Source organism: Python bivittatus, unplaced genomic scaffold (genome assembly GCF_059951505.1).
Source record: "Python bivittatus isolate LINGU-HERP-01145 unplaced genomic scaffold, Pbiv_v1 ctg000700_np1212, whole genome shotgun sequence".
In the NCBI taxonomy this organism is placed as follows: Eukaryota; Metazoa; Chordata; class Lepidosauria; order Squamata; family Pythonidae; genus Python; species Python bivittatus.
The window spans coordinates 89,136,134-89,160,662 of record NW_028277098.1 but is presented as its reverse complement, the minus strand read 5'-3'; the positions used below and the strand labels follow the sequence as shown (position 1 = coordinate 89,160,662).

General features: G+C 40.3%; 1 protein-coding gene across 6 annotated transcripts in view; it reads left to right on the top strand.

Moving 5' to 3' along the window:
- The first annotated feature begins 676 nt into the window (after window positions 1–676).
- The window catches only part of BCAS1 (brain enriched myelin associated protein 1), a 56,237-nt gene continuing 32,384 nt past the window's right edge, over window positions 677–24,529 (top strand). For 3 of the 6 annotated variants that reach the window (XM_025163596.2, XM_025163597.2, XM_088153406.1), the window contains exons 1-4: window positions 679–817; window positions 7,221–7,305; window positions 8,574–8,661; window positions 19,773–20,335. In XM_025163596.2, the coding sequence (XP_025019364.1) occupies window positions 7,234–7,305; window positions 8,574–8,661; window positions 19,773–20,335 (723 nt within the window). In that variant the 5' untranslated portion in view covers window positions 679–817; window positions 7,221–7,233. Of the gene's footprint in view, window positions 818–7,220; window positions 7,306–8,573; window positions 8,662–19,772; window positions 20,336–24,529 lie in introns of all 6 variants that reach the window. The other 3 variants (XM_088153407.1, XM_025163594.2, XM_025163593.2) reach the window with 3 other exon arrangements.

Genomic DNA, 24,529 nt, shown 5'->3' with positions numbered 1-24,529 from the left:
AGATTTCCCAGCTCAAGGGAGGGATCCCCCGGTAGAGGCCCTATAACTGCCTCCTTTAGATAGGGTGGAACACATCTTGCCTACAGAGACATGCATCACTTCCCTTAAGCACCATCCTGGCTGATCCAATCATCTGTGAAGGTCGAGGGTCCAGTAAGCAGACAGTAGTAGTCCTCATGTCTCCATACCATCTCCCCATACCTACCAGATCTACAAAGTGAAAAGAATTCAGAAGAACAGGACAAGCACTTGCTGAGATAACAGAATCCAAGCCAGAGCAACTTTTTCTTCAAAACGTTATACAAATTGCTCACAGCAAGTCATCAACTGCTCCAGTTCCTGTTCATGTGGATATGCCACATTCTTGCAATCCTATATTCCCTAGGTAACTCCCATTAAATGTAATGAGACTTCTTTCTGCATAAACACACTTAGGATTACACTGCTGCTTTTTGTATGGGTACCAGAAGTACATAACTGGCTGCAAGGCTCATTGCTGCTGGTTTTTAAAAAAGATCCTACAGATCCTGCAGGCACTATTAGTGGTGGAAAGTTACTTGTAACCAAACAGGCTTGAATTGCCCTGGAGGCCAGGAAGAAAAAAAAATAGCTGAGTAGAGCTGCTGAGTGTCGAAAACTCCACCCTATCCATGTAGCTGTACCTAATGTTTACACATTCTGAGTATTGCTCAAGGAAAAGCAAAGCAAAGCATCTGCAGGGAGAGACCTTTACACAGAGCAGCACCTGTGGCTGAACAGCTCCAGGAGGGATCAGCAGCAAAACAGAACCAGGCTCCGTTCTGCGAGCACACCCAAGGTACACGTTTTTTGAATATATATTAGTTAATGTTCAATATTCATCAATGTTTAAATAGCATTTATTAGCATCTCTGCCAGTTCATCAAATATGTATATTTTAGTCTTATTTCTGAACTTCACAACTGGAGCATAAAAACTACACACTGCAACTTGGTTGGTTTGTTTTCCTCCTTTCTCCCTTCCTTTTTTTCTTACCTCAAACAGTGCCAGAAGAGTGTTTCTCGGCAATTTCGCCAGCTTCTCAAGTTGCAGAACAGACCATGATTTTCATGGCTTGCCAATATGGCTAGCGTATCTGCTATTCCTTCCCAACAAAAGCCTACAACTTGGAGCCGATTCATATGCAATGGCTGGAGAAATCAGACTGCGCAGTGGTTGAGCTCGAAAAATCAGGGCTTCTCTAGCCAGCTTCCTATTGGCAGCCCTCACACTTGGCTGCCTCTCTGGGAAGCAGTGGGTCAAGCAGTCCCCAGTGAGGACTGGGAAGAACCCAGTTCATATCCCTACTTCACCAGAAGCCCTTTCTGTCAAGTTCAACCAAAGTAATAGGGCTGTTGTGAGAACTAAGTGAACTGGCAAATTATGTTGCTCTGGAGCCCTTGGAGGAGGATGGGATAATTTTTAGAAGTAATTTGTTGTGATGCTTTTTAGAGTTCTGCTTTCTTCAAGCAAAAATGCAGAACAGGCAATGACCAGTATGTCTTGCCATTTCTTGCCAACCTGAGAGCCAGTTTGGTGTGGTGGTTAAGGCACTGGGCAAGAAACTGGGAGACCGTGAGGCATGAAGCCAGCTGGGTGATCCTGGGCCAGTCCCTCTCTCTCAGCCCTAGGAAGAATGCAATGGCAAACCACTTCTGAAAAATCCTTGCCAAGAAAACTGCAGCGACTAATCCAGGCAGTTGCCAGAGTCAACACTGATTCAAAGGTGTGCGCACGCGCACACACACACACTTGCCATTTCAAGTTATAAACAGTAGCAGAAAATCCAAGACCAGAAGAAGCCTGTTCCTGTCCATATTTTCTCCTTACTTCTGAAAGTGTTCTCCTAGTGCCCCCCACAAAAGAGAGAGAGATGTAACTATCTCCATTTTTCTTTAAAGCTATCCACAAATAACAGGTTATGTACACCTTTGACTTCTACTTCGTAACTCAAATTTCTCATGTTTTAACAAGCCAACTTATAATGTATGGAGTTTCTATCTAGCCACAACCTGAAATTTTACTAATAATAGAAATATTTGATCCTTGCTAAACTTGGTATGTTAGAAAACTCCTAGCAAAAGTGAAGTAAGCTATAATAAGGTTACAGTACAGAGGGGACAAGGAGAAGCTGTGACATTTCTGTGTAATTTCTAGCACCACTTTAGTGGTATAAAGCTAACATTTAACTGATATATCTTTAATGTAAAGATATTGGTTGTTAGTTTGTTTAAAAGGTAAAGACTCCTTTGAGTCATGCTGAACTTCTGGACACATCAATGCTATTTTCGGGGGCAGTAATAAAGAAGGGGGTTGCTACTGGTTTTGCCCCTCCCCCTCTCCTCTTATTTCTTGGTTTTATTGATTTCCCAGTCCAGCCTACAGTTCTGGGATTTTCTGGTGGTGTGCCATCCACACTAACAATGTCTGACTCTAGACAGGGAAGTCAAAAAAACATCCTGGCAGAACCAATGACAAACCTGTTCTGTCCTGCTGCCAAGAAAACTACATTGGCATGTCCATGAAGTCATCAGAGGCTGGTCTCAACACAAGAGAAACCTGCCTGTTTTATAGACATCTTAAAGGGAAAATGTTTATGGAGGAATTTAATGCTGAGAAGTACAAGCCAGAAATAATTTCAGAAAATGGGATTTTTGCTTGTTTGTTTAGTTTTTGCAGATTTCAGGGTCCCAGAGCTTTGTAAGAGTCCACTGTTAATGTCTTCTAGGTCTGGTGATGTATGCCAACCAGTAAGCTGTAGCTTTAATTTCCCACAGTGCTCTGGGGCAATGTCTTCTGGTGGCTCCTTTCATATTTGCCCCCCCTCCTTTTTTTTTTCTCAGAGAAGATGTTTAGGAGGGATCACTTTTGACTGGAGGAGTGACAGATGGAGAAGGAGCATTTTATCCCAACCATTTGCTCTGCCATCTATTTGCAAATCAACCTCACCAGCCCACATTTCTCTTCCTGAAGTCTCAGGTGTCTGTATGGCTGTCATGTGTGAATTAGCCTTCTGAGATGCATGAGAAAGTTAGAAGCTTGTCTTTGAGGCTAAGAGAGAAGTCATAAGGTCTTGAAATACAGAATGAGCTGAGCTGTATGCTTGTTTGAATTGTTCTTGGGTGGTTCTTATTTACTCTCAAGTGACTAATACCAAGCCCTTCCCTTTGCTGCCTACTTCGACGAAGCAGACTAATGCTTCAGCTGAATGTAGACAAATCCATGGAATTTACCTTCCCAATAGCTGGTCTCCACTGTCATTGTCATGCTTTTCCTTAGATCACTAAGATAAGAGCACATGACATTACTGAAAGCCGTTGCCAACCTTCTTGGTTGTTCCTTAAGTGTTTACACTAATGGCATCCACTACAAAGTACTGTAGCTGGCTGCATAACCGGATATTTACTTAACAGGCAATCACACCCAACATATTTTTTCCATCTTGCTTTTTGTCATAGCTAAACACGGGCAGGCATCAGTGATTTCTAGGTTCCAGACTTATGTTCCAGCCCTTCTGGCCTGAATTTAGTGACATCCTGCTGCTTAAAATACAAACAATAAAGATACCATAAGGACTAACAGATTTATTATGGCATAACTTAATGGAGCTGCTGTAGGCTGCAGAAACCAAAACCATCATAAATTTGTTAGTCTTCACAGTGCCAAAGGATCCTTTGAGATTTCTGCTACAACTGTTCCTAGATCTGGGGTTAATGTGTCTATGGAGCCCCTGTCATGTTTTTTATTGTCACGGTTGCTTTTGGTCCAGGTCACTACATTTTGTTTCATGTTTTTAACTGTTTTAATTGTATATTTGGAAATTGCAAGCTGCCCAGAGTCTTTTGGCGTGGGCAGCCATAATAAGTTTAAATAAAGACATTTCCACATTGCCAGGTGGCACATTTCTGCAATCCAACTCCTCAAAAGTGTCTTGAAGCCATCCTGCAGTCCTCCCTGCTTCTTTTGACCTTGATGTGCTGTAGGAGAGCACAAAAAAAAAAAAACCCAGGGGTGGCCCCAGAGAATTGTCAAAAAAAGTCAAGGTGGTGATTGTGATTGCACAATTTAAACTGCTGCCTAGAATTTTTAAACACTTCCCCCATGGACACCCCTGCAAAGAAATGTGATTCCATCAATTGTGCCTCAAAGTAGTCCAGAACTCAGAAGGACAAAGATTCCACTCCCACTTCTTATAAAACAGGAAGAAAATAAATAGCTAATGTCCCCACTTAATTTTCTTACTTAATATATAGAACATCCAGACAGCCAATTTAATGTGCTTCCCCCAGTCTGTGAGGCAAAAGTAGAGCATCATAATTGTTCCCATAGCTGACCTTTATTTTGGCATGGTGATGAGGCCAAAAAGTGGTGCTCTCCTAACAGTTTACTAAGGATTAAATTAAGGTACAGTGATTAGTATATTTCCTGACATCCACCACTCATTATCCTTATCATGGAGTGGACATGAGGGAGAGGCTGAGAAGGAGGTGAATTTTGAAAGATGGACAGGGTGGTGGGTTTAGTCCTCTGTCAGGACTTCATCTGTGTGAGAGAGGGTACTTTTCTACCTTTCCAGCTTTACTGAGATCAAGCACAGGGGTGAGGGTGGGGTCCAGATAAAGAAGGAGAGGCTTGCTTTACCAGGAAGCCCCCTACTCAACACAAATCACCTACAGTGCTTGATCTACAGGGTTAAGACTGTTGAGTAGATATGATTCATCACCCACATGGAGCAGGTGCTTCAGATGATCCAAGCGATGGGTAGGGGCTGATAGGAAGGTTCTGTGGGCTGATGCCAACTGAAGAGCTTAACAACCTGCCTGTAAATAAGGGCACCACAAGGGCATTGTTTGTACACATGTCAAACCAGGTAGGAAAATAAATGCTCCAAATCTATGCCAATCTCTGCTGTGCAACTTGCCAATATATGTAGAACCCAGCCCAGCCCATGCCATGTCATCATCACAGCTGCTATCAAACCCCCACACATCATATATATATCAAGGTTTTGTTGGGTGTGGATGGAAAACACCACTTCCACACTAGATCAGAAAACGTCAAAGCCAGGTAGCCTTGATTGTGGGTTGAGGATGAGAGGAAGGACCTTAAGCAACAGTTAGCACAGCATCTTCAAGCTCAAGTTAAGGAGATGTGTTGATGTGCCCTTAATAAGTCTTATGTAAATACATGAATGATTGTTTTGAAGGACAGTTGCTAAGCTGTTAAGCCATTTTTTTTTCCTTAAAAAATCCATGCATACTCCTAAATGTTCTGTGGGAATGATGCCCCTGGAGCAAGGAGATCAAAGACCAAACCACCCACGAGCCCTGCAGAGGCAGAATACTGGAAAAGGCAATGACAATTTTCCTCTAGTTTCAATTAAACCAGTGTGGATCCATTGAAACAACTCAGCATTTGAACAAAGCTAATATCATGGGATTTCAAGGGTATGGAGCTGTTTCTGAACTTCTGCAAAAACTCAGTGTAAGGGTATCAAAATGTAAACACTACTCTGAAACCATACCTTCGAATTTCTGATAGATTCATATTGGCTTGTCTAGCACTTGGGCTACTTAGCACTGTACATTTAGAACTTTGATATATGGAAGTGAAGAATATTTAATATGTCATCTGGGGAACCTAACAGTTTCAGAACTGGGAATCTGGGACTTCTCTCCAGCCTCTGTTCTTCCTGATGGTGCCGCATAATGGTACATTTTCCTGTATTTGCCTATTCTTTTTTCAGCACCCCCAAGAAAAACAGATAGGTGATTACCAAAAAAAACTAAAAATAGACCATTACACCTTTCTTCCTGGTTGCCTTCCAATCTGCACTTCTGTCGCCTAGAAGAAAAAGGAAAGAAAAATGTTGAGAACTTCCTCTTTTTTTTTGCTTGAGATTTACAAAGGGAGCCTTTTCCTAAACATGCCACAGCAGGAAAGTGGAGTAAAGTGCCCATAAAAAAAAAGAGCAAAGTATCTCTGTTTCCCTGTATAAATGGTGAATGTGTGTTCATTTTGGTGCCCCTCCCTGTGCCTTTTGCTCTGACATTATGTGCGGACCCCATCATTTCCTTTCTCCCACCTCTCTGCAAGGACATGGCCACCTTTCAAGAAAGAAATGTATGCAATCTCTGCTTTACACAGTAGTAACAGACTAATGTATTTGCATGTAAATCTACCCCAGCCATATCTAAGCAGATGGCAGTACCCAACCAGCATTGTCTAGATCTAGAAGCTAAGCAGCGTTGGGATTGGGTCACTACTTGCATGGGAGACTACCAGGGAATATCTGGGCAGTAGCATACACCAAGAGGTTGAAAACCATTCCATAAGAATGCAATGGCAAGCCACTTCCAACAGTTGCCAAGAAAACTCCAAGGTCAGGTCTATAAAGTCACCTGGGGTTGAGTTCAAATGAGACTATTTTTTATTGTCCAGTAAATGAAGGATGGGTTCGGGGGAGGGGGGTAGCAACTGGTAAGAAATGCATCCTGGTAACTGCCTTCTAGTAAGGCTATGAAACTGGGGAGGCATACCATAGGTCACTCTTAAACTCAAGCATTTTTTTTTTCTTTTTACTAAGTGATTGATTAATGTGCCATCAAGCCAGGGTTGAATCTGTGACCACATAGATAGATCTTCTCTAGGATGATCTGCCTTCAGCCTGGCCCCTCAGATCTCCAGTGGTGAATCCATTGACCTTGCTGCTGGTCCTCCTTTTCTTCTCTTTCATGCCACCTTTCCCAGCATTATGGGCTTCTCAAGGAAGCTAGGTCTTTGCAGAATGTGTCCAAACAATAATTTGAGCCTCATCATTTGTGCCTTGAGTGGGTGAGACTGATGATTTTCTTGCTCTCTACTTTATGTTGAGAGTCTCCATAGAGGAATCTCCCCACCTCAGAAGTTCACAGTCCACCGTGGAGAGCAAGGAAGCACAGCTGACACCTAGTTCTTGTCCTTCTTTGTGTTTTGTAGTTAAGTAATGTTTGTAATGACAAAACAAGGCTTATAATGGGGAATCTGTTGCTTTCCAGATGTTACTGAACTCCAGCTGACAGCATTCTTTGCTACTGGCCATGCTGACTGGTGCTTCTAGAAGTTGAGGTCTAGTAACATCTAGCAACCCTATTGCCCATCCCCGATTTTTTGGCTGAAAGATATTCATTCATCTGTACTTAATTATTTCATTTCTTTCCCAGTACAGCCACTGTTATGGGAAATACACTGTCTATTCAAAAAGAACCTGAAGACCAAGATCCTGTTAGTGCAACAGCATATTCACAGGTAAATTTTAGAGTAAACTTTTGTTTTATATTAGCCTTACCCAGTGTGCTGTTCTCTAGATGTGTTGGATCTCAGCTCCCAGAATTCCCAGCCAACATAGTCTTTGATTTCCAATACTTTTCAAAACCACTTGGATAAGTTTGGCTCATATAGAATTCATACAGTATTGAAATGTGCACAGTGCTGTATATACATATTTTGATGTACCAATAACATGGACCTAACCTTTCTGCACCATAGCTTGTGTCTTCTGTGCTTTTGTTGGCAGTTATTTGGCCTTCATTCAGCCAGAGATTTGTCCAATGCATTGCTATCTTTCACTCTTTCACATATTTCCCTGCATCCGATAAGACTTGGTTTTGGGGAGAACTGAAGACTATGTATGCTTCCTAGCGCAACAATTTGTTTGGAACCTTCAAAGCAAGTATATATTATGAAAATTACAGGTTCATCCAAATTCTTTTTTTAAGTTGAAAAATTCAAAATGGTGGCCTTCATTGCCATTGTTTTCAGGCTATTGTAGCAGACTGTAGTATAATATCTACTGGGGGGAAAAAAGCTTCAGACTGATAGGTGGACTGTTTCTCTAGAGCTCATTTTACTTGAGATGGACAATATTCAAAGAAGGGGAGTAAAGGGTGGAGCATCTAGGTTAGAGTGGATCCACCTTGATTGGCTAATTTGCCTCAAGAAGTCTCACAGCCACTCCAATATATGTAAATATGGGCCAATTTTGCTTCATCAAAGCATTTTGAAGGGCTGCTTCAAAGCTTCAAACATTCCTGAAGACAGACTGACTATCTATCTATCTATCTATCTATCTATCTATCTATCTATCTATCTATCTATCTATCATTCCATGCAGCCCTATTTTAACACAAAACATTTTGATATTTCTGATTTAAAATGGGGATATTTTGCAAAAACAGACAATTTGAAACTTATATAGCAGAATAAGAATGAAAATTAACATTGCATTTCTGCACAAATCTGATCAGAAGTAAACCAACCTGAATTTGGCTGGATTTACTCCCAAGCAAGTATGCTAAAACTGATTGTTTTGGAGAAATGAATCTGGAGAAGGGGCCATTTCACGAATCTATTTTGCCTCCAATTAACTGAATCCATTCCATGCATTTTTATCAGGTCACAGTTTGTCAGACCTGGTTCAAACTGAACTTCTGTTGATTGCTACAGTGAATAAAACACTACAAAAGTTCAGGACAAATTAGTAGTTCTGATGACTAAACTTTAGTCTGATGCTGCAGGTTTCCTCTGAACCTCCTGAAAGCCTTAAGAATGGACCTGTCACCATCCAGCCGGTACAGACGGAGCTTTCTGCAAACAGTAACACAGGTATGTTCTACTGGGACTGAAAAGACAAACAGTCAAGTGACACTACTTCATTGTGTGCGCAGGAGACAGAGAAAAAGAAAGAGAGAGCACATCATGTAATGCAAGGATAAGCTATCCATGACCCAACAAACCACATAACCCCCCAGCACCCACAGAGTAACCCACAGTTTCTCAGAATAGGCAGGGATGAATTTTCAGACCTTCCTTGTACAAGTTGGGATGTTCTCAGCAGCAGTATGGATGCCTTAAGTCTTGAAGTGACTGTGCCCCTTAAAAACTACCAGCCCTCCCCCAATTGCATTTTCCCCCCATTTTGAGTGGAGCTGTTCAGAAGTAAAATGGGTCTTATAGCTCTTGGCAAAGTTTAAGGTATCCATTATTGTCAGGCCCAGCCCATGATCTACAGGGAAACAGTCCAGCCGAGCTATATGGTGTATGCTTACACCATATAGATGGAATCTTGCCAGATTAAATCTGTACTACTCTAACCTAATGGAAATACCCTGGGAGATTCTAGGGAGTGGCTATGCTAAATATCTTCCTCTTCCCCTGCTCCTGCTCTGGACTGTGCTGTCTCTTGTCTCCACATTCCTGGAATGTGCTTCCTTCTTCCTGAGATCCTGCTGCTCTATTGCAGTCCATCACAATTACGCCCTGAAAACTCTGAAAACTTGCAAGGACCTCAAAACACACAAAAAAATTCTAGGGTGGAATTGTTTACCTGTCTCTTCCTGGTGATGACTTGATATCACAAACTATAACCTCTGCAATTCCCAGGACAGCTCTACAAGTTCAGCCCTATGGGCCAGAAAAAGGTCACCCTCCTGCAACAGAAAATAGATTCAGCAGTTTGGTACCTTCTAGGTGGGACTACAGCTCCCCTCTTCCCCTACCAACATTGTCAACACCTCTGGAAGACCCCAGATGGGGGGTTACCTATGCATACATAGAAGTCTAGGCCAGTTTTATTTCTGAAGTATAGAAAGCATGCAGATTTGAACTGTGCAATGCTATAGGTGATGGTTGTTTGGGCAGGTTGCAAAAATGCATCACAGTGAAGATGATAGGGATGAGACATACAGTAGACAAATAATATATATTTTTGCAGCAGACCTCTGTTAATGGAGATGTATTGAATTTTTCACAGAATGGGGAGCTTAGGGAATAGTTCATGAATTATTAATCTTTATTGTGTTCCTTTGCTCATGGTCTAGAAACAACATAATACATTTTTTCCATTCTGGGATATGTCCAAACTTTCACTAACCTAAAGCAATCTTTAAAGGTATTGAGACTATAGCCCCAGGATTTCCAGGTGGCTTGGGTTACTACCTGGATATATCTGAGATGGCAGGCTGGAGAAGTTTGTCCCCCATTGATGCAAAGGTTTCCAATAGAAGATACCACCTCTTTGTCATTTCTATTTCTATTCATCATTTCTATCCACAGTAGATATATTCAAATCATATCCATTAAAAAGTTCTTAATCATATTAATATGAATATACACTGGTAATTAGAAATTCTCAAGGAAGAATACTCAGAAGATAAAATGGTGTCAGACAAACTCCCATGTATTATTGTATATCTAAAGAAACACTCCCCATGTGTGTTGCTTCTGCAGGTCTCTGTAACTTAGTTCGTTAAGGTGTGTGTTTAAGATTAGGATATAGACGTTTGTTTGGAAAACAAAGTGTCTATTATTGCAGCTGGCCTTGAATTAATTAGGATCCTGAATTGGATCCAAAGGATTTCATTTGAGGTTTCTAAAATGGATGCAATATTAATGTCTCCCATGAATCTGATCTCTACAGAAGCAGCAAAGTATGATGAAAATAATTCGGTAAGGAAGGATGTCTAAGCTTGATAGCTGCAGTGAAAAACTAAAACATCAAGCTGGCCTGATCAAGATTTCCAACAGACAACCTGAATGCATCCCCCCAAAATATATCTGTCCTGTCCTGTTTTTTTAAACAAGACCCCAAACAAGTAGTAGTAGTTATCATCATCATCATCATCATCATCATCATCATCATCATCATCATCATCATCATTCTTACTTTGTTTGGGGTCTTTTTAAAAAAATCCAGAGTTTCCTTCGACCTGATAGTGTCCTGGACTACAATTACCATTATTCCTAGTCATGGGTTGGTTGGTATCTTATAGCATCTGGGTAGTGGCATATTAAGGGAGGCTCTAAGGGGAGTTGAGTTCATTCCAGATGAATGAGTTGCACCCCTGCGAATTCTGAGCAATGCCTCACATCTGGCTAAGAGGTAGGGCTGATGACCTTGGGTGGCTGCCAGGTGTTTCGTATCTCGGCAAGCTGCATTGTGCTCTGTGCTCCCAAGTTGCATACTTCCAATGATCTCCAGGATGATCTGGAGCTGCTGTGAAATTTCCCAGAGTGCCCTCAATCTAATATTGCTCCAAGCCCCTAAGCATTGTGAATTGTTTAAAAAGCAAATCCAAATTCCCTTGGCATTCGTTGATGTACTGAAGAATGGAAGGCCAAGGAAACTTTCTGAGGTTGTAAGTAGAATGGTTATGGCCATCTTCACTAGAAGACTCAGTGAAAAGATTCCACTCACCGATATATCGCTGCAGAGTCTGTCTGTAGTGAAATGGACAGAGACAAATTTGAAATATGAATAAATATAAATAAATAAATATCCAAAATCATTGTCACAAATAGGTCTTTCTGGGATTGTTTTACAAAGCTTGCCATGGTCATATAGGGAGTGCCTCATAGTCTTATAAATTCTTGCTCATTTTTTGTGGCCTGAATTATCACTTGTCTATTTTCTGTGTACAGTGAAGGTGCAGTTTTGAGTACAAAAGGCTGATCAGTCAATAGCAGGTATGCATTGTGGGTGTTAGCTTGATTGATTAATAGTGTTTGACTTGATTCTGACTCATTGGCACTCCTATTTTCCACATGACATTCTTTGTAAAAGAGGAAAGACACATGCCAGTGCAAAAACAGGCTGCCATCCCACCCCACCTCCACCCCCAGCCAGGGTTGATCTCACTAATGAACAAAGAGACATGGCCACTTTATGCCACGAATTTTAAAAGAATCTCAAAATAGAGTTTACGACATTGTATTTTAACTGCTGGAGGTGAAAAGAAAGGCTTGTTGGATGTCCTACAACATGTGCCAGAACTAAGTTGATTGTCCTTGGTGACGATGGTCCTTGACTTGCCTGGAGGTCTCATTTGCTGTTACTGCATATCAGGTGGTGAAAGACCTTGCCTCTCTTCAGTGTTGAATCCTGCCTTGATGCATAATAAGTTTTATCCTGGTCTGCTCAACTTTGAATACATCAGGCTGAGCCAGCCCTATCACATCTAGGAGATCAATAACTTGCTGGCTCTTCCTTATCTGTTGGGGCTGCCAAAAAATGGGAAAGCTTGTCAAGTAACTGACAGACTCTGACAAGTGTCATGGCCCAAAGTTGCTTAACCTGTGTGCAGCTGAACATGCCATCACATGTCCAACAGTTTGCAAACAACTTCTCCAAAAATGTTAGCATGTTTACTAAACTGGTTCCTGATTAGCAGAAATTCTTTTCTGTCCCAAGTGCATATTAAATCTTAAGCATTTTTTTAGATTTCATTAGACTTCACTACACAGTAATTGCCACACATAATTTTTTTTTTTGAAAAAAGGAAAAGAAATGTTTAGAAATGTATAGAGAATTAGAATATAAGGGCCAACATGTTTGGAAGTTTTCCTTCTCTCAAAATGGAGCTAATTCAAATGTTGACAAACAGCAACTTATAAAAAATCTGCCACAATTATTAATTAGTTTGTCTACTTCCCATTTATGAAGTGTCCACAGCTCTTGATGCTTTAATAAAATGCTCAAACTGGCCTTCAGCCACAGAAACAGGTCTGTGTTTGACAAGCAGAAAACATTCTGAAATCATGTTGACAATCCTATGAATTTCAGGCCAAAATATAGCAATATGACAAGACTATGTGACTTAGTGTCCCAACTCCTCAACTGCATCTTCAACAGCAAGGTAATTTTAGCCAACAAGGTCTGTTATGGCAGTGTCATTGATGCCCATGTGAGTCACCAGAAAGGGAAAGTTATCAATAGGTTTGAAGAGTTTCACCTGTCCTGCTTAGGAACTTCTCACCTTCCCTGGGGTGTTCAAGTTAGTACCTTTTTCCTCAAGCCTTTTCCCTCTAATAAGGACACATCTTTGCACCTCCAACAGTTGCAGTTTGGAATCTCTTCAAGCAGGAGGACAAGCATTGTGCATACCTTGCAGATTATCACGAAGCTTCCTTGACTCGCGATGCTACTTGGAGTCAATTATAATCTCCCCTGCCAAACTCCCACACAATACTCCCCTGTTTTGTTCCTCTGCTCAGAAACTAGAGATATTTTTATTCATCTGTGAAATCAATGGACATCTTTGATCACTTTTGCCTTTGCTCTACAGTGTAACACATTGCACATGCACGCCCAACTGTATTTGGGTCCATGCTCTTTCTCCTGAATATTTCTGCTAATGACTTTCAGAGGAGTACATTTTTATAGCAACTTGGCACTTCAAATAATTTCTTGTTTGTAAGAGCTGCCAAAGAAGATAAGGCTGGTTGTTATCAGGAGAGACACTCTTGATACTTCACAAAATATTTTCTATTGTGGAAAAGGCTTACAGAAACATCTGTTTGAATCATAAAGTGGGAAATAGTTTGCAAGACAAGAGCGAAATTAAAAGTGATGGCAACAGATGTGTGCATCTTAGACCTGGTTTGTATCAATCCTGCAAATTTTAATAGAAAGGAACACACAGGTGGTATGTCTATGTATGGATACATTTCACTCCATAATTACTTCTGTTATCTATTTTTTTTTCTTCATCCTTCATTGTGTTCCAATTTCAGACAGCAGTCTAACTGGGAAAATAAAAGGGACTGTGGAATTTATAACCCACAAACCCTTTTGATCTTTAAATCAGACGGACCCTCCTACCCCCTCTTGTTTTCTATAGGAGGAATCAGATCTAGATTTTCAATATTTTTAGTTTGGTAACAATCGCATTTTGATTTGGCTTTCATTTTTGTGTGACATGTGGCATTGGTTTTGTTTTGGGTAGCTATAGCTTTGGAAGGGGAGTTGATTGACTAATTATGTGCCATCAAGTTGTTGTAAGATCTTAGTGACCACATAGATTTTCTCCATGCTGATCTGTTCCTAACCTGGTCCTTCAGCTCTTCCAATGGTGCATTCATCACTACAGCAACTGAGTGTAACTAAGTTATGAACCAACTCTACATTTTCTTTTAATGCATCTTAAGGTGAAGTCGTAGCTGAATGCGCAGGTGTGTGTGAAGCCTAACCTGAGACATGATTATAAAAGTCACAGATGAGCAACACTTTCAGACACTTTCAAAACTTCTTCCAGTGAAAGACTGAGTGGTATGTTCTACTCTAGCACTCATGATACTGTTGGAGAGCTTACATCATTGCAACCTTGACTAAAATGTGCTGCATCTTGAATTTCAAGAAACACCACATTATGCTATGAAGCTAGTTGCATAGTTACAAGGGAAATCTGTTCAAATCTATGCAGTGAGAATGCAGATAAGGAAACTAAGATATGTGCATGTGTGCGTGGATGTGTGTGTGCGCAGATAACTAAATCTGCGGACATTGACCTTGACATCATCCAGGCTTCCCGCTCTACCTGAATCTTAATATTTCAAAGATTATTTCAATTTTTTAAAAAAGTTGAAATGCTGCAAAGCACCAGTCTGTGGAATCATACTTATTTTCAAAACTGTCTGTGAGCCCCATAGTATTAGGATTAGAAAACAAATATGGTGGATTATTGTTGTAGTCTGAAGTTTTATTTGGAAATGTGATCACTTTCCCTAAAAAAAAAAGGTAAAGGTGGGCCAGAAGGTCAGAGGATGCCCTGGAACCTTAGAGGAAGCATTTTTACCTTCTGGTAAATGGGTATTTGGTAATAGGTAAGGCAAATTGCCTCTCATCCCCATCCATTTTGTGTCAGCGTCTACAATATGCTCTCAGCGTTCCAACCATGTCTCTCAGCCCCCAGAGTTGCTTTCCCGGCTTTCTTCTGTTCCAGCTCAGTGTCAGAAGAAGACTTTTCTCTGATTGAGAGGAGGGGCCAGCCAGGGAGGCTGCAGCACAATGGAGGATGTGTGAGAGGGCAGCCTTAGTAAATATACTCCCCAGCACCCTAGCTGATGTTGTGTATTCAGCAGAAGCATATTTAGTCAAAGGGTGTAGTAAGATTGACAATCTGCTAAAATAACAGAGGTTAATCCAAATAGTCAATCTTGTCAAACTCACTTGTATGACCCAATGAAGTTTCTACCTGCAGAATTACTGTCTTTATTTGCTTTTTATTTCTGGAGCTACACTGATGGCACTGGCAATCTGCACGGTTGCATGTCCTGATTTTGTAGCCAAAAGGTCCAGTTAATTGCAAATCAATGCTGGGTTCAAATCTCCCTTGATTCTTCCAGGTCTTTGGGGCCTGCATGTGTATTATGCAACACTCACCATTGTAGTGAGTGACTCTTCAAAGAACTCATTGAGGTTCATTTTAAAAAAACCTTTAAGAAGATGTCATGCATATTTGGACTTCTAATCTTCATCTCTGGTAAGATCTATGGAGTCACATGAGTCCAAAGGGCTTCTGGAGACTAAATATAAAGGGTACAAGTAGAACTTTATTTCATAGCATATGTGGCTTTGGTTTGAAGATAGTTAAAGAACCATTGAAGCAATTGGCGGTGCTGCAATTTGGAGTAGGAGGGTTCTCGAACATCAATCAGTGAGTTAGCCCTAATGGTGCCATTGCCCACTGTACATATATGCATAAGAGGAATAATTAGTACTTGTCATCCATTGGAGACTGTCACCATATTTACCGAAAGGAATACTAGATGGAAAAATAAACTAATCTATCTCTTTTAACATATTCTTATCTCATCTAAGATATCCAACCCATTATAAAGCTGATTTCTTTGTGGAAGAATTTAGTCTTCCTTTCAGGTAAATTTCAGGAACCTGATGGACCTGTTGGTTTCAGAGGGAACTGTGCAGACTCTCCCTACTTGTAGATCCCAGATACCTCCCTGGTTTTCTGAGGAACTCCAGGAGACACAATGGCAAAAGAGACTCCTAGAGCATCATTGGAGGATGGCAAACAGTGAATCCAATTGAGCATGGGTGAAAACCTTTCTTAAGGATTATTTTGTGATGATAAAAGCAGCAGCAAAATGTAGCAATTTTTCTGCTCTTATTGTGTCCAAAGATAGCTGTCCAACTACATTGTTTAGGGTAACCTGGTCTTTTCTGTGGAAGGAGGCAGTGGAAACAGCAGCACTGTGAAAACTACACTATGCACCTGTCAGATAAATCACTCTGATTCCTTCTGAGTTAAATTCTGGCTCTGCAAGTTCCTTTGGAATTGACTAGGGCACAGTCCAGTGTGGTTACCTGGGAAGAATTTGAACTTAATGGTCCTGAAAATGGGGATAGTCCTCAGCGCTGTGAGTACATGAAAATGCTGGGTGACATCATCTCTCAGTACAGGGTCCAGCACTATCAATATGCTGCTGCTGATACCCAATTATACATTTCCACCCTAGACTGACCAAGGGTTGCCATCAGTGTTCTACCCCAGTGTCTGGCAGCTGTGGGAATCTGGATGGGGAAGAAAAGGCTTTGATTCAACCTAAGCAAGAGTCTCTGTGTGTTTTGTGTTCCCTCAGCTCTTGGGATTCTCCCCCTTTGGTTCTAGGCAGGATTATACTCCCTGGCAGAACTGGTACACAGTTTGAGAGTCTTCTTGGACTCTTGACTCCTGCTGGAAAAGCAGGCAGCAGCCATAGCCATTGCATAAATCCATCTCGTCTGCCAGTTGTGTCATTCCTGGATTCAGAGGCCTATTCGTTGGCTCCCTATAAGCTTCCTAATGTAATTTATCTATCACCTATAGATTCCTTCATGGCTGGGTTATCTGCAGGACTGCCTATCTGTCAGAGTGGGTATGCCTCAAGTCCCTTCTACAAAACAGCATCACCTGGTGGAAGCTAGGAGTCATGCCTCCTTTGTTGTGATACCTGTCCTATGGAACAACATTAACCTTTGATTCAGGTGGCCCTTCTGTAAGGCACTGAAAACCTGGCTTTTCCCCCAGGCCTTGGGCCAGAGCATGGGAGGAACCAATGCAGAATTGAAAGGACTTGAATGGAATGCACTGAGGTTGACCCAATTTATTCTGTTTTGGATATTTGCTTTGCTTTGCTTTGCTTTGTTATGGGGTTCCTTTGTTTTTTATGCTTCTAATCATTTGTAAACTTCCTAGAGTTACTTTTGTAAGTTGGGGGGCCATATAAAACAGAGAGAGAGGAATAACAAGATAGTAGTTAGTAATAATATGAGAGGGCCAGTTTGGTGTAGTGGTTAAGGCACCAGACTAGAAACCGGGAGACTGTGAGTTCTAGTTCTCCTTAGGCATGAAGCCAACTAGGTGATCTTGGGCCAGTCATTCCTCTCAGCCATAGGAAGAAGAAGGCAAGGGCATACCACTTCTGAAACCTTGCCAAGAAAGCTGCAGGGACTAGTCCAGGCAGTCACCAGGAGCCAACGCTGACTTGAAGACACCCCCCCCCCCGAAAAGTAATAGTAATAGCAATTTTCATTAGTGATCCAGTTGGAAAATACATATCCACAATCTAATAGGTAGACAAGATCAATGGGTTACGGCAGTTTTGTAGATTTGCTCTAGAAACAGAGAGTCTAATATGAAGTGTTATGTTCATGATACTAATTTTCATATTTTTCCTGCCCTTTTCTGCTGAAAGTTTTGAATGCTCACAGATAAACATAATTCATTTAGCCTTTTCCAGGTTTCCATCCATTACTATACATTCACCACACGTGGATGTTTTCACTCCCTTGTTTCATCATGTATATTTGGCTAATGTTTCTGTACAGAAACACACCTAAAAGCATTTTTAAAATTCTTCCTGCAAGTTGTGCAAGTTCTGAAATCAAAGGTATCTTGCTTCCAGTACCTTATTTATCTTTGTTTTTGCTTCACTTAACTGAGTAAACAGATATCATTTGCAAGCCAGAATTTGCTTTGCTATATTGTACTGATTAATGAGTTATCATGGTAAATCTTCTGAAGCATTGCTGTAGGTTGAAGTCATTTTCCTACAAAACAGTGATAAGATTTTGGATGCCATTAAGGCCAACAAGCTGATATTAAGGGCAACAGTGGCAGAGAGATTGGTTGACAGTTCTCTGGAACAATTCTTCTTTATTTTTCTTGCACAGCACAACTTCCTGATGGGTTGTGCTCCCTTATAATTGGTGCCATCTAGATATTCTTACTTGAGCCTCATCTCCTTCAAATCTATCCCTACCTTGAATAAATGAATTCTAACACATCAACAATCTAGGTCCTGGCAGTTGTAAAATTCCAAAATGGAATGCCCCATTTCACTTTTTCCCCCCATAACAAAACTTCAAATACGATCAGAACTCCTGCTGTAATCTTACCTCCTGGTACTGAGAACCTCCTTTAAATCCAGAGGGCCAAGGTGGACTCTTAAAAGAGGGAACGGTCACGTTCCAACTCTCAATAGAACAACCTTCTCTAATCCAGGTCCTTGAGATGTGTAGGCCTACAACACCCATTATTTCCAGTATGGCATAATAAAAATAATAGCTCATCTTATAATGTGGGCATCAGGATGCAGAACGTTGGTTTATAGCATCTGAGAGAAGGGCCAAAGCCCAAAGATTGCCATATGCTTCCTTGATGAAAGAGGCTAAATATAAGGAAGTAAATATGACTATTAATCTATGCATTATTAATTTTGGAAACTGAGTTACTAGACATTTGTCGAGAAAAAACACATAATTTCAATGGCTATCAATATTATTTTTTCAGAGTAAAGTACAAAGGCATATACCTTTTTTCTAACATGAACACTCACTCAAATGACCATTTAGTGCAACATGGAACTAATGGTAATATCTAAGAATGCAAAACTTTCTTGGGTCTCAGACATTTTTAAAAGAGTTGGTGGGGGAGAAAGAAGAGGTGGTTAAAGATGGCTTTAATAAATAGATTATTTACTGTGAAAGGTTGTTCAGTTATTCTTTTTTACTCCTAGAGTCTTCAACGCCTTAGCAAGTGCTTTGTATTGTCTTTGCTTTAGCTTGGAAACTAGGCATGATCAGATGTGGTTAGTTCATGAATGGGAGAGCACCAGGAAGTTCCACAACTGTAGCTAAACTGGGAAGTCAAAAACATCCTGGAATAATGCAACTGTAAACTATTTCTGTATTGATGCTAATAAAACTGCATAGTTGTGTCCATGTAAACACTAGAAATAGGGGTGTATGAAATTTATTTAGTTTTAGAAATTTCCTTCCTTCCTTCCTTCCTTCCTTCCTTCCTTCCTTCCTTCCTTCCTTCCTTCCTTCCTTCCTTCCTTCCTTCCTTCCTCCCTCCCTCCCTCCCTCCCTCCCTCCCTCAGAAATGTTGTCTCTTCCCAAAGAGTCCCTGCCAGTTCTCAAACAGCCTGTGTTCTCAAATGTTAAGTAACTAGTACCTGGAATTCAAAGCAAATTCTGCCTTTTTTGTTGACTTCTCCAGCTTCTTATTTCTCATATAATGAGACCTTCTAATGATTCAACAAAAGGCTATAACCACTTATTTACCCTTCTGAAGAATTTATCCTAAAAAAATAGTAATAGGAACCTTACCCTCGCAGGGTCTCAACAGTTCTGAAATAGAAAAGGCTGTCAATTATTAAACTTCATTTACTAATTTAATCTTCATTTTACGCCTACAGCCCTATGCCATTAAAAAGGCAGGGCATCTAATGGACCAATGACCATATGGCATATCTGGGTAATTCAAATTCTTTGCTAGGCCAAATATCATACTTGGTAAGAGAATGAAACATGTACACTGTGTTTGTTTAGACCTTGCAGTTTACAATCAGTCCATTAAAGATGCAGGCAGCTATGATTAATAGTGCATCTTTCCTGTTGTGATGGAGAATTGCTGTTTTCTTGTTTGCACTTGTAGTAGATGCAACAGTGAGTGTTGGCCTGGATAATGCAGCTGTTTCTTCCCAGAAAACAATGGAGATGAGCTCCATCTCTGAGGCCCATGGAAATAATCTCGGGAAAGAAGCCAAACCTATTCCACCAGCTGCCAAATCTCGTTTTGCCTTTGCATTTTCACGGTCTGTACCAGGACGTACTGAAGCGCAGGCAACAAATCCATCCGTTGGATCAGCTCAACTTGATGTCAGCTCAGAGGCAGTTCAAGCAAACAAAGCACCGAGTGAAAACGGGGGGCTTTCGGTTGCAGCTGCAGCAGAGACAGCTTCTGATAAAAACCTAAGCGAAGCATCTCTCAGTGAAATCGAACTCTCGGCCCCAGCTAAAGAGGAGGATGCCCCTTTACCCAAGCCCAAAGAATTAACCTTTTTGGACAGACTCTTCAAAGTGGAAAGAGGAAGACAGAAGAGCAAAGTACAGGAACAAAGTCAAGAGGAGGTGACCGAAAACAATCCAGGTGTAGACATCTCCTTGGAAGAAACTGCAGGATTACAAAGCACGCCAGATCATGAACTTCAAGGAAAGGCAAGTATAGAAATAGGAACTGGGTGGGATGGCTAATACTGTGGAAGTCAGAAGTCAAATTCAAAGCAATCCTGATGGAAACAGAAAACACATGCCCAAGTGTAAGATGGGGTGGGGGAAGGGGGTTCCTGGTTTGGTAATAAAACTTGTGAAAAAGATCTTGGGATTGTAGTTGATTACAACTTGGATACGAGTCATCGGTGTAATATAGAAGCAATAAAATCAAGCATAGCTTTAGGCTGCATTGACTAATTGAAGGGTGATTTCCAAATCACAGAAAGTAATAGTTCCATGTCCTTTTCTGTTAGTCAGACCCCATCTTGAGTACTGAGCCTAGTTCTGTGCGCTGCAGTTTAAGGGTTCAGAGAAACTGAGAAACAGGTTCAAAGAAGAGCAATGAGGATGATCAGAAGACTAGTAATTAAGCCTTATGAAGAGAGATAGAAGGAATTGGGATTATTTAGCCTTGAGAAGAGAAGGCCAAGGGGGTTATGATAGCATCCTTCAGATACCTGTAAGGATGTCCTGCAGAAGATCAAAATCTGTTCTCCATTGACAAATAATGGATTTCTGTTACGGAAAGATAGATCTTTTTATTATTATTATTTATTTTATTTTTTTTTAAACTTCCTGACAGTAAAAGCAATGCAACAGTGGAATCAGGCACACGCTGAATACCTGTTTTGTTCCTGACTACATTTATGAAGAGTTTTTAGGGAGCACAAGGTAGTGTCAGATTAGTGAGGTGGAACAGTGCTTGAGGAAGACAAATAAATAAGGCCAGATTTGTCATTAGGCAGAGATTAGTTCAGTCATTTAAAAAAAAAAAAAATATGGGATCCTAGCTGCTTCAATAAGATCTAGTGGGTTACAAAGAGGGTGGGGTTTTTAAAAGAAATATCCTTATTACATTCCACCCTTTTTATATATTTATGCTAGGCCTAGAGTTTTTCTGCAGTAGAATTTCAGATCTCCAACATATCTTACTCCACCATTAGGTGGAATGGGAATTTTAAATCAATGCAATGTGAACAATGTTATATAACAAATTATTTCCTGTGAATCAGATGTTCATAATACCATATTCCTAGTCTTACATGACTGCATTCATACTTCATCGTAAGAAAAAATGTTTAGTTTTAAGATAATAGTGTATAAACCTTATGTCATAGCTTAGAGAAAATGTGGACCCAGCCAACTGTGGCTTATTCAGGAACCTGGCTTGGCACAACATATGAACCCAGTCTATAGTTTAATAGTTTAATCCATTTTGTTGACTGTGTCCTCTTGAGTGCTCTGTTCCTGTCATGATGATGTGAAGATCCTATGCTGATCCCAGACACTGCAGGAGATTCAGTCCCCTGTCCTTTGTCACTGAGACTGTAACTCTCAACCTCCAAACCTTATTGTCATACCCACTGCTCAGTCATAGCTTCTACCTCACTGAGTTGCCTCCAAAATATCCTAGCTAAGTCCTAGCAATATCATCACCTTCAAATTCCTCGCCTCTTCTTATCATATAACCAATTCTTCTGCCTCTTACAACTTCATCCATTTTCCTTTCTCTCGATTTGGCTGAGATCACCTGTGGAGGAATGCCATTTGCATTCCAAGGGAACCTTCACAGGGGACAAAAAAGCCTTTGGTGAAATCTAAAGAGCAGTTAAGTCTTCACTAGAAGAGGATTGCATCTTAATATGCTGAACATTCTGAAGCACTGAGAAACCTTGTTCATGCAAACCCTGGATAGTGTTACAAAGCTTCATGTTTCTGGGAAAACTTGCTGCACAAGCCACAGTAAGATGAATGGATGTCAGGCTTCTGTGCTGATCCTCCTATTTCAAAGCAGCAGCATACACATGTTCAGATAGCCTGAAGTTGGGCTTCCATGTTAAAAAAAAAGTCACCTCTTAATATTTTTCCTGGCTGCGTTTTGTTGGGTTTTATACTCAGATAAAGGAGCCGGATGAGAAAAACCACCCATTATATAAAATGGATTTCTTTGCCTGAGCTAATGGCAGGAAACCCTATTTCCAATTATACGGACTGTATAGTTGTACTGAAAGTCAAAATAGTTGATAGAACTGTAATTCTCTGGATTTTGCTCTGGGCACACATCACTCTTTAAGTAAGCCATGACTGATAGCTTCTGAGGGGTGAATCAATCACATCAAAGCCTTTTTCCCCACATGTCATGATGCCAACAAACAGCATCATTGGAAAGAGGAAAGGAGGAAGACCCTCCCATTTTAGGGCAGAGTCCAGGAGCTACACAGGCATTCTGTGTTTGGTTGAACCACGGCTTTCTTTTCAAGCATCACAAAACTACATTCAGGCGGCTGCACAATTAAAACAAGGGCAGGATTCACTGCACGGATAGAGCATTTACTATTCAGGCCAAGGTAAATGATTTGCTTGAAATATTTAACTGGCTGAGCCATGTGAATGAGAATGTGGTCTTGGCAGAAGACATTCTTTTCATAAATCGCCTTGTCTATATCTCAAATAGTAGGATTTGTACCAGGGTGTATGCAGGGGGTGGGAGAAGATAAAAAAAAGTCAAAATGGCAGCTGTGAGATGATCAAAATCTTGACCCTTTTTGCATGTGTCAATGTTCATTAAAAAAAAAAAAGGGCCGGGATTACATTGTAAAGTTTATTTGTTATTAAATTTGTATGCCGCCCATCTCCCCCAACAGGTGACTCATTAGACCTGTTGTCTAATTTTTATTTATTTTATTTTATTTTATTTTATTCATTAAATTTCTCCCCTGCCCATCTCCCCCCCAATGGGGGACTCTGGGCAACTCACACAAAACATTAAAACCATAAATATATATAAATACATAAAACATCAAAATTTTAAAAACATTACTAAAAAAGGAAAAGGAGAGTCCAAGAAGATGAAGAATCTGAGGCTGAAGACAGTAGGCCTCTATGGGGCTAGCTATAATCATCATCATCATCGTCGTCTAAGTTGTGGCCACCATCTTGACTTTTCTGATGTCTTGACTTTTCTCTGGGGGCACTCTTGATCTTTACTAACCTTTATGATTTTATAATTAGTGTATTCAGAATACACGGGAAATTCAATATGTAAAGCTAACTCTTTTTTGTCCATAGAGATCTATAATGAAAAGGAGAGATTTATAATTAAAAAGAAAGACTTACTTTCTTTTTATCTCTCTTTCCATCCATCCATCAATACATTTCCAACATTTTTCTGGTTATGAATTTCCCACTATTTCCAAGTTGAAGCACACTTCCCATTTCTAAGATGCAGAGTTATGCATCACCATGAGGATTAGCTTGTCTTCTGAAAAGAAGTTCTGTTTTCTCTCACCACTTTCACACTTTCAGGCTCTCTGTTGCCATACCGACCTTCAATCTGATGTTTGTGACTTTAAAAAAGTGCATCTGGCTGGTCCACTAAGCAACATTAAACAGTCAGTTTGGGAAGCTGATATGGGATATCACGAGAGCAAATAATTGTACCTGTTTATAATGGAATGTTTTCCTTTAGGTTCCAAAATAACCTATGTGTCTTGACGTGGGGGTAGGAAATGCCATTTGATCCTTTGACTCCAGGAACAAAAGGTTGGGGGCTGTTTGTGCCTGATATTTTTATCCAATGATTGATTTATTCCATATGGACAATGTCCAAAACAAAAGAGATTACCAATCATAATTACAAAGAAATAAGAATCCATAAACCAAATTAAATTGGTAATGTTTAAAAAATCCAGTGCTGAAATGTTGAAATGAAAAATATTGTAGCATCAATTAGATTCCAAAATTAGATGGCTATATTTATTTCAGTATTTTATTTTAAAAATCTGTTATTCCAGGCTGAGACTCCTGGAGGCTGGATAATAGCATAATAGCCCTCTGAGTGTTCTTGTCCCTTCCTGCACTTGGACATTTATTCATCGAATTATTCAAATTAAAGGAAACATATTATATGATTTTCCTCCTTGAAAAATTATATAATATAATTCTGTGACTTTTGTGACAAATGTTCACTCACCGATGGACCTCCTATTAAACAAAATACATGGATTAATGTGATAATGAACAGACCTAGAGGCAAAATCCAAATATTTAAATGTTTATTTGAGGAATGCCTAATATTTAAATCTCTGTCGAACTTTAGACTAGTTGAATATCATGAAAGTCTAGGGTTTTTTTTTCCCA